Source organism: Gallinula chloropus (genome assembly GCF_964237585.1).
Source record: "Gallinula chloropus genome assembly, chromosome: 2".
Classification (NCBI taxonomy): Eukaryota; Metazoa; Chordata; class Aves; order Gruiformes; family Rallidae; genus Gallinula; species Gallinula chloropus.
In genome coordinates, this window is record NC_140086.1 from 51921049 (window position 1) to 51932160 (window position 11112).

General features: G+C 41.2%; 1 protein-coding gene across 1 annotated transcript; it reads left to right on the forward strand.

Moving 5' to 3' along the window:
* Window positions 1–2230: 2230 nt before the first annotated feature.
* On the forward strand, window positions 2231–10325 carry TYMS (thymidylate synthetase; the record flags this gene model as incomplete). The annotated part of the gene is made up of 7 exons (XM_084280219.1): window positions 2231–2402; window positions 3087–3160; window positions 4332–4506; window positions 6370–6471; window positions 7669–7844; window positions 9203–9274; window positions 10188–10325. 7 exons carry the CDS (start codon window positions 2231–2233, stop codon window positions 10323–10325), a joined length of 909 nt encoding a protein of 302 aa, XP_084136345.1.
* Window positions 10326–11112: the final 787 nt, after the last annotated feature.

Consider the following 11112-nt stretch of genomic DNA (forward strand, 5'->3'; position numbering starts at 1 on the left):
CAGAAACCTCACCATGAACTCGGGTTAGGCATATATCGGTGAAATTATGTGTATATTATATTTAAAACAATTTAAAAAATTATTTATAAACATTAAAATCTTCAGCATAATTTCTCTACGGTTTTCCTTCAAAATTCTCTGTAATTTATATGCAGTTATTGATGACATGTACTATTTAAGATCATGTAAGATTAATCCTCAAGGCCTAGTGTGACAATACGAATTTCCTTAGTCTGATTATGATTTTTAGGCTGATTCTTAGTCTGATTCTTCAGTGACATATATCTTGTGCAGCCATTTGATACCTCAGAAAAGTAAACAGCATTAATTTCCAAATCACAATATCATTTTATGTTCAGTTTGCACAACAGATTCAGGGTATTTAAAAGCATGACAAAAGCAAAGAGCTAAAATTTGGAAATATCTACAAGAGGAAAAAGAGGAAAAAAATTAATCTGACTGGTTTATATGTCATATATGTTTCTACAGCACAGCACTGATGCATTCCCTACACACATCTTTTTTGAAATTAAAATCTTTAATCAATTTTTGTTTGGTTTTTTTTTCCCTAGGAAAGAAGATGTGTGAAATCTTTCTTCCTGAAGTCCAGTGTATACTCCTTAGGTGAAACATCCCTAAGCTTAACCTACAGCCAACTGTTAAATGACTATGGTTAAAATAGTTACATAGTAATAAAATTTTGCTTAGTAAATACTGTGATATGTAAGCTAGCAACTTAAAACTGTAGAATTTTTTGCATTCAAAACCAATTTATTTAAATAAAATGTTAGGTATGTTGTAAATTAGGCAATCTCTGATAACCAGCTATGGTCTCAGTTATGCAAAGACTTAAGGAAATAATCAGCTGTAAGCATACTTAAATTCCTATTTGAATACTTAAATTCAAGCACATTCTTAAGCCTTTTTAAGGTTGGTCCCTGCAGATGTTGCCCATTCAGCCAAGTCTGAATCAACCAGATTTCCATATGCATGTAGCATATTATTTTCCAATGAAACCGTTCCATTTCTTCTTCTAGTTGCTTTTGATGTTTATCATGTACATTAAATGACTTTTCTGAATATGCAGTAATGAGTAAGTCTTCTGCCTTTGGCATTTCTTACTTGTAGTTTGCCTCTCGAGTCATAATTAACAGGGAATCCTTTAACTGAAGAGATGTTTGTTTTTTTCCTAAATTATACACATTAGCTTGCAACAGTATTTGCAAATGATAATAAGGGTTAAGAACTGATCTATCTCTCAGTTGGAAGCAGAGCTCTGGGTTATTTAATTTGCCGTGCCTGGCATTTCCAAGCATTTACTGCACCGAGTTGTTATATTCACCATCTCTGCTAAACAAACTCTGCTCAGTTCAAAGTCTACAAGCCCATCTGTATTAGATATGGATACGGAAAAGTAACTACAACACCTTTGCCTTTACTCCTGTACATGCCTATGCGTTTGTGCAAGAAAAAGGCCAATCCCTTGCTTTAGTTGGTGGGCAAGATGGGTTTTCCTGCCTGCTGAAAGGGTCAACAGGATTTTCTAGCCTGCAGTCTTCTGGTTCCATTCAACCTCCACTGCATGTGGTTTATGGGCCTGTGAGAGGTTACCAGCCGTAACTCATGTGGTATCACCGGTTGCTGCACGAAGTTTGGCTTTACTGAAAGCTAAGCGACTCTGGTGAAATGTTGGGTGTAGTACTAACAGGTTTTCAAAGAATATAGAGAAAATTGTCCGCAGGCACCACACCGGGTGCAGAGTGCGGGGAAAATCGGCGTGGTTTGTAGCACAGACGTGGGCTGGGTGCTCGGGGCCGCAGAGGGCAGCTCTGGAGGCTTTCCAGCGAAAGGCGAGGGAGTTTACACGGGCAGCGAAGAAGGACAGGGGCCACCCGCCTCAGCACGGCCGTGGGGCTTTCTGAATGCCCGCTTAATGGTGCTCCAGATCCCCTCGGCCGTGCAGCTCGGAGCTGACCCTGCGCAGCCAAGAGCTGCAGTTGCAGCCCCCTCCCCAGCGACTGAGGCAGCAGGCGGCGGCGCTGTAGGACCCCGGGCGAGGGAAGGGACGGGTGGAAGGAAGCGGTACCGCCCCGCTCCGCCCGCCCCTCGGCGCCGCTTGGCGGGAAAAGCCGAGCTTTGGCGGGCTCGGAGGAGGAAGGGGGACAGCGGCAGCCGTAGCCGCAGCTCACCTGGGCTCGCAAGGAGCGGCCCCGGGCATCTCTCGGGCGTCATGCCTGCCGAGGGAGAGGTGCAGAGCACGGCGGTCGCCGACCCTGAGTCCGGCGAGCCGCAGTACTTGCGGCAGGTCCGGCACATCCTGCAGCACGGCCACCGGAGAGAGGATCGCACCGGCACTGGCACCATCTCGGTCTTCGGCATGCAGGCGCGGTACAGCTTGAGAGGTCGGCACCGCCGGGACCCGCGTCCTCAGTCCCGACACCCTACCCCTGCGCGCCGTGGCTCGGGGGGGTTTGTGTGGGGGAGGGATACCATCTGCTAGCCCGGGGCTGTCGCTCTCCCGCCCGCGGAGTGCGAGGCCTCCCCCGGCTCAGGGCCGCGGCTCGGCTCCGCTGCAGGGGCCGGCGGAGGCCTTGTGTCCTCGCCCTCTCCCTGCCCGTCAGCCCGCGGCAGCTCGGACCCCTCCCCTCCTCGCCCCCAGCCCTACAGACAGGCCTTTCCCCACCCCGTAGCTGACACCTGGTGAAAAAACGGGTAAAACCTTGAGACAGCCTGCCACGGTCCTTTCTGCCGTTCCAGCATAGTAGGAAGGGTGGTTTGCCAAACAGATTTGCCGAAAAATGTATTTTAAATCTCCACTTTCTGTCGGGAATTTCTTCATCTATGTCCATAGGCTGCACGGTGGTGTCCTCAAGTCCCCACAGGTAATTCATCTTCCCCCTCTGTCCAGGAATATACGTCAGGTTCTTGTCATCCTCGATCTGGGTATGAGAATTACACATCCTTTACCATATCCAAACTTCTTGAGTATTAGATGGCGGCATTACCCTCTGTGGAGAAGAACCAAAGCCACATCACGCTGAGAAATTGCTGGCCACCTCTGACCTTCTGAAACTCTTTTTTTTCAGATCAGTTTCCACTGCTAACAACAAAGAGGGTGTTCTGGAAAGGAGTGCTGGAGGAGCTGCTGTGGTTCATCAAGGTTCAGTATGTCTCTGTGGGGGGTGTGCCTGAGAGTGGTACCAACAGAGTGAACCATGGAGTGGATTAAGGAATTTGGGGTAACTGCAGATGCTTTTGTTTGTACAACAGAACAAAAGGAAGTGTGGCCACCTAATATTTTGACTACACATGGAAGGCCATTATCTTAAAGACATTCTATGCATTTTAGTGGAAGACTATTGCGTTGTTATGGGTTGGAAGAGTTCTTCTGTTTCTTTTTAAAGGAAATAGGCTGAAATAGTGAGGGCTTTTGATGATTTGCCTATAACCCACAGTTGTAAAGCCTAGTTCATTTTTTTATTAGTGTTTAAATAACAAAGAAGTAGATTGCAGGGCAGTTTAATGATCTACTTTTTAAAGTTGAGATAGCTTTATTGATTCGAATAGAAACAAGCAGTGCAGAACCACAGGTGAGGTAAGACAGATGTAAAAACTAGCCTTTTTAGTAGCAAAAAACTGAGATCTAATAGAGATAATAGCCTTAGTTCGAGTATTAAAATTCACCTGTAGATAATATGTTACGTTCAAGTGTTCCTTTATGTGTTATGAGATTGTGCAGGTGTGGGAAAGTGTACCTAACCATTTGCTGAATAGCAGGACTAAACACACATTCATTTTTTTAAAGTATCTCTATTCAGATATGAAATCTTGTTTAGTCCCCAAGACAGAACACTTTCTATGTTGGCATTGTGAGTGTGCTGATTTGGACTTGTAGAACTCAGAATTCTCTGGGTTGTTTTGTCATATTTGGCATTTTTGTCATTTTAACAAAAGGATTTTAAGACCTTGAGCTCATTATAGGTGACTTGGCAAAGACAATGCCTGGGCTGTAAATTCTTTGTTTGTCTACTTTCATCCGTCTGTAAAGTAAGACCTTGCCTCTGCAAACGTGTGTATGAACTGATACAACATGGTTGACCTTGTGACTGTACTGTTTGTGCATTCACAAGGTTAGAAGAATCCTGAGTTAAATAACAACAGGATGGCACTTCAAACTTCATCCTGGTACACTGCTCAGTTTTCTTCTGTCCATGTGTAAGAACCTCATCTTTTTTGAGTGGAGAAATGGTGTAGACTTGCAAAGCTTAAAACAGATCATGTTCTCTGGTCAGGATTAGGATTTAGACTTTTTTACTGTCTGTGTTTTACAGGGTTCTACAAATGCTAAAGAGCTCTCTGCAAAGGGTGTAAAGATTTGGGATGCTAATGGATCACGTGAGTTCCTGGATAAACAGGGTTTCAGTACCAGAGAGGAGGGTGATTTGGGACCAGTTTATGGTTTCCAGTGGAGGCACTTTGGAGCAGAATACAAAGATATGCACACAGGTAATCACCTACAAATACAATCGTGATTGCTTAGTGAGATCTCTATGACATCTTCAGAATACCAGTGCAGGGTCTGAATTTCCAGTTGTGCTGGCAAGAACTGATGTTAGTGCACTACATCCGTTGGGTAAGTGCTGTGAAAGCGAGGTACTTCTTCATTCTGCTGCTGGAACAAACTGGGATGTGTCCATAGCTGATGACACTGTGGGCAGAATAGCTGGGGCAAGTTGTGATGTGATGTAATATGTGTTGGTGTCATTTTCAGTGGGACTGGTTTCTTAAGCTTACTCTGAAGTGTCTTGATGGCTCTTCTTTAAGTCACTGAAGGAGAAGATACACAAAACATTTAGAGGACTGCCATAAAAAAAAGAAAAAGTCATCAAAGATTGTCCCTACCTGTTTGGTGTGATTTTTAACTGAGAATAACATGGTTAGTTATGGGGTTTGCCTGGTTGGGTTCTTTTTAGGGAGGGAAGGGGGTGGCATTTTTTGGTTTGTTGTTTTTTTTTTTTTTTTTTTTGTCACTACAGTCTCAAAGTTTACATTAATTACAGGTATTACTTAGTATTGGCCTGTTGATCAGTTGCAAAACAGTTCTATGCTAACATAAACGATGCTAATTGTGAACTGACACCTCTGAAAACTTCCTAAAATGTTTCAGCATTCCTGAACTTGAAAGGTCTGAGGTATAGTATAGCTTGGAAAAAAAGAACAGGATAAATTCCCAGAGGTTTCATTACTAATAGATTTCCTTAAAATGTGTTAGGTAATTAGCTTCAGGAGCAAACATAACCAGTTGAAAAGGCTTCTGGCACAGTATTGCTGGCAGAATAATTCCCTGAGATGCTAATTATATATTAGTGCTTTGTTTGCCATCTTGGGTCTCCCTGTAACCATAATTTGGTATTGCTTTGCAATAAGAGTTATTAGAAAAAAAGTAGTTACCAGCCATGCTGATTCACTGGCATGAGTCAGAACAATGGGTAACAACTAACGACTCTCTCATTCTGGAATCCATTCTGATGTTCAGTGAATTTCTTATATAACTGGTATTGAGCCTAAAAATCAGCCTGCGAGCGTCACTGGGCACGATGTAATATCCTGTGCTGTACATGATTAAAGTTCCCTTCTGGCACTGGATGCTATGGAAATCTAGTTTTCATACATGACCTTGTGAGCGCTGGATGGATTTGTTTATTCATCTGTCAAAAGCTTCCTCTTTTTGAGCATGCAAAGAATGGCAACACCCCATGTTACTGGTCTGGGCATAATTTCTAAATTATTTTTAATTTTTTAATTTAGGAAGGAGCACCTTAGCATACAAGTTTAACATCTAGAAAGGCATCTTAATTGAAAAATACAATGAGCAAATTGGTTTAAATACTGTGAGTGAATAGGTGATAATACCTTGTCCATTCCAGTACAGCTTTTACCCTATTTAGGTAACAAGTCTTCATAAATTATAGAGTAAGATGCTTTGTCCAAATATTTATTTCATGTTGCCACTTTTGTTTCTTGGGCTATAGTGTTTATGCAGACTTCTTAATTGGTTGTTGAGACTTGGAATAAAGTGCTCTAAACAGGAATGGCCCTTCTTTAGTGGGTGCTAAAGGTCCTTGAAGCACACAAAAGAGGTGGGTGGGGGCATAGGGAAATACCATCACAAGAATGTCAGAAGCCTTAAAGCACATTAAAGAAGGAAAGAACAGCTTACAAATTAAATCACTTTCTAAATAGTGAAAGTAAAATCTTCAGAGGTTGCCATTTGGGTATCACTTTTCAGTGTGAGGTGGGCAGGGCTTGAAAAAAAGTATCACGACTTTAATCTGTCTGTCTCAGATCTTATTTGGTGTCTTTCTTCAGATTACTCCAACCAAGGAGTTGATCAGTTGCAAAAAGTGATCGAAACGATCAAAACGAATCCTGATGACAGAAGAATCATTATGTGTGCTTGGAATCCCAAAGGTATTCAACAGCAGACTTCCAGTGAATGCAGTTGCACATTGTCTTCCTGTATGCTAAAATGTGCTCTAATCCTGTGTCAACAGTCAGTTTTGTTTGGTGTCCTTGCTGGTTCTTTATAAAAAGACCAGGCATGTGGTAAAAATGGCCAGGGCTTACAAGCTTGGTTCTCTTTCCACTTTATTCTCATGTTCAGACCTCAAAAATTTTGAACCATTAACTTCAAAGTTTTTCTCTCTGTGTTAAAATGAGGTATATACCTAGCTACCAGAGTCTTGGACATACAATCTCTGTTCAAAGGCAGCAATTCTTTGGAAAGGTTAAAACAATAATACCAAAAAAAGAATATACCAAAGCAGTGTGTCTGGTTTATAGCCATATAATAAATTGTAAACCTAAAAAAAAAAGACCCCAAAACCTTAAAACTAGAGAACAGAAATATTTATGTTTTAATCATCTCCTTCAACGCAGGTTGTCTAGATATCTATTTGCTCTATAGGGCTATTATGTTTAGCTTCAGCAGCAGTAAATCTGCATGGAAAAAAAATCACCCAACATTTTCCAGTTGTGTCTCTGGAAGGGAATGCCACAGGCATTATTTTTAAAGTTATTTTTAAGGTTAAACGTTCTCAGCTATCAGGAGACACCTGGTTAAAGTTTTCCTTACCGAGCTGTAATTGTGCTATCTGCACTTCTGAGTGTAGATAAACACTCAGAAGATCTTTTGTTTTCTGGTTGTTATTTTTTTTTTATTGACCATAACTTGTATTATCTCAACGAGCAGTAAAGGCACGTTGCAATGGGGAGAGAGTGAGATGAAGCAGTTGGAAGTTGCTTTAGGGGGCGTGCTTAATTTTACCCTTAATGTCTTCCTTTACGGAAATCAGCTTCCTCACCCCGGTGAGTGAAAACCAAACTGCTGTGCAGCATTATGGCAGAAATCTGTTCTGTGGAATATCTGTTCATGACTTCTATGGTCATACAGCCCAGGAGACAGCTTGTTGTGAACAGACTTAATTGCTTTGGCAGCAGGTGCTTTCAAACAAGAGGAAAACCAACGGAATGATAGTGCAGTTGGATTTTTGCTGTCTACTGTACCTCATTAAATGCTTATTCAGGTTTTGAATCTTGGACATTTATAACACACTAATGCTGTTATGGATTTTTTTCCCCCTCTCCTTCCTGTACTGCATTTCCTAGATATTTCTCTGATGGCTCTGCCTCCGTGCCATGCCCTTTGCCAGTTCTATGTTCTAAATGGCGAACTGTCTTGCCAACTCTATCAGAGATCTGGAGATATGGGACTAGGAGTGCCTTTCAATATTGCCAGCTATTCACTGCTCACATACATGATTGCCCATGTCACAGGGCTAAAGGTAGGTTATTTAATCATTTTACTTCTCTCGTGTGAGAAGTGGGGGACTAGAGGATAAAGACTTTTCATGTCATGTCCAAGACAACCTGTAGTGAACATACTGCTCAAAATCTTGCTGAACTGTGTAAGAAAGGGCCCTGTGAATTTTCATGTGAATTGTCTCAGGTCTGCATGGACAGTTAGGATCAGCAATGTAAGAGTTCCTAAATGTGGGTCAGACATGCAGGGGATCATCCATGTCTTTTTAACTGAATGTATCAAAGCTGACCTGTTCCAGTGGTCTGAATTGAGCACTTGTCCTTGCAGGATAAAATCATACAAGTGATTAAAGTTTGTAGCATGTGTTACTTCTTGGAAGCGAACGGTAGCTCAGCGGTTGCTGTCAGGGTTCCAGTTGGGACATTCTGCCCACCTCTCTTCCAGTGATCATTTCAGCTGGGTATTTTTTTCACATCCTACTGTAGATGGTTACGTAGAGTGGCAGTATGTGCTCAAATAGCTACTGCCCAGACTCCAGAGCTGCATTTTGTAATTTGGCAGAGTAATGTAAATGCACCGGGGTCTTTTACGAGTGAAATCCCCTTTTCAGTAAAATGTGAAAAATTACACTGCCGAGGCTGTTTGGGCCTTGTCCTCCTGCTACCAGTGACGTGAAAGGGAACTTAAAATAGGGAAGAATCCAACGTCAGAGCAATTGCATACATACTTAGCAAAGGCACTAAAAAAAGCAAAGTTTGACACTGTGACCATAAGGCAGCTGTTGCCTCTCAGACACTTCTTACAGCTTGGGTGGATTAAGCATAATATGTCTGAAGGGGTTGGTCAGGGGCCAGTAAAGCAGCCAATAAAACTTACCTAAGTTAAATTGGATTGCCTGGGCACTGCTAAGTCACAGAACTTGCAATTTTGCAATATGCTTGGTAAGTGCTTTGGGGTTTAGGCTGTGACTGACACCTCCACTGCCACCAACTGCATTGTTTAGTATTGGCTAAAGCTTGAAGCCAGCTTTGGCAGGTCCTGCTTATTAGAAGTAGAGTTGGATGTCTGTGCCCCATCTGTTTCCATGTTGGTGAGCAGATCCATAGTGCTCCATTGATTCACCAAAGCTATTATCCTGGCAGGATTTAATTTGTTTGGTAAACTAGTGGAAATTTCATTATATTTTTTCATGAATTACGCTTTTATCTAGGAAGATGCTGTCCTTCAAAGCTTGCAAGGATGTCTTGATAATCCCATCCAGTACAGGAGCTGTAATTGCACACTAGATGTGAGATACTAAGAATCAGTACTGTAAGCATTGTAATGTTTGGCTTGCTTGAAACCTGACTGAAACCCACGTGCGTTCTCCTTTCTCTTCAGCCTGGAGAGTTCATACACACCTTAGGAGATGCTCACGTATATCTGAATCATGTGGAACCTCTAAAAGTTCAAGTAAGTGCTTCTGTGTTCTTGTATCCTTTTATCTTTCGCAGTGCTTAACCGATACAAAGTTACCACACTACTACAAATATTCTATTGCAGATACTAATTTGTGTGGCTTTTCTTATTTCTACCCTAATCTCTGTTCAGCTCAGGTCACAAAGAGGAATACAGTATGAACATGATTGAACTGTACCTCCAGGTACTATTAAGGAATCAAATTGGATATCCAGAATCTCTACCCCGGCTTCTGACTTCATCATTCCAAAAACTTTGAAAATCATTTCACCTAATACAGATAAATACAAAACAAAAGGTCATAGTATATCAGAAGAAGGATAACTTGCCAGCTCACAGAGTCCATCAGTATTACTGTCTGGCTGAATAAGGCCTGTTTCCTTCAGGAGATGATTTGTTGTGGTAGGAGCAAATCAGAATTTTATTTAATTGGATGTAGCTATTTAATTGGATGTCTTCACCATTGGTATGGTTCAAAACCAGCCAGAGAACTAATTGCTGGTTTGGACCCAAATGTTCCTGTGAGGAATTGCAGTACATTTGATGCACATCTGGGTCAGAATTTCCCATTTAGTTTCTTCTGGAAGGAATCTAATCTGTAACCACCAGAATTGCTCTGCAAACTGAAAATGCTTGCAGTGCATTTGGTCAGGGAATCCACTTTAATATTAAGCTACTGCTCCCTATCAATCCATCAGTCTCCCTATCAGTCTCCCTATAGTCTCCCTATCAAGTCTACTTGATTCCACCTAACTGTATTTTTTTTTTTATTGAGTATCAGTCTTCTTGGGGAGAAGAGAAAAATCTACATAGTATATTTGAATTGAGATTAATGAGATCTAATTTATAACACAAAATCTGTGCCTCCAAGTATTAGCTTTTTACAGTAAATTTGCTTTTATTTCAGCTTCAGAGGGAGCCAAGACCTTTCCCCAAACTCAGAATTCTTCGTAAGGTTGAAGACATCAGTGACTTTAAGGCAGAAGACTTTCAGATCGAAGATTATAATCCTCATCCACCTATTAAAATGGAGATGGCTGTTTAATGCTGTAAACCAGCTTCTATTAATGTGGAAATGGTCCTAAGATACATAGCTTTTGCTGTCCTTAAAGTTATGTGGGTTTTATGTACTTTGGAAGATTCATACTTTATTATTGAAAAAGAAACAAATACTAGGTAGGCCAACACTGCCTTCAGTACTAAACTGTAGTCCTACAGAACAGATGATTTTATCCTTCTGCTGCATTACACAGATGCTAACCCACTTTTAAGCGGATAGTGAGAGTTTTCTTCACATTTCAGTTACCAGTGACCACTTCTGTTAACATTCAGTTACTACGTGTGAGTAGCACTTGCTCTCATGCTTTATTTAGTACTGAAAATAAGAACTTTTATGTTGAAGGTTGTAGAAGCCTTCAAATAAGGTTCTAATTGAGTATATATTTAATAAAGCTTTTTTTTAAAAAATGTTCTGGAAGGAATGATGTGTATTTCATTTTAGTTAGGAGTAAATGAGAGTTGGAAAGCAAAGTTAAATTCTGTTTTACTTTACTTAGGAAGTTGAAGGGTGAGATCTAGCAAGGAAAAACAAACTCAGACTTCCCATGGTCTTCACAGATGAACCATCAGGAAGACAAAAGATCTTAATGGAGCCTTGTCTGAAATGCAGTCTCTGCATAAGATCTCTTTATCAGCCTTTTTTTTTTTTTATTCCCCAGCTCTGCATGAATTTGACATAAATCAAACAGAGCTGTAGTTAAGCAGAGTTTAACAGGTAGTAATAATCTGCCTGTCGTCACTTAAAACCAGATCCCACGAACATGTGGACTGAC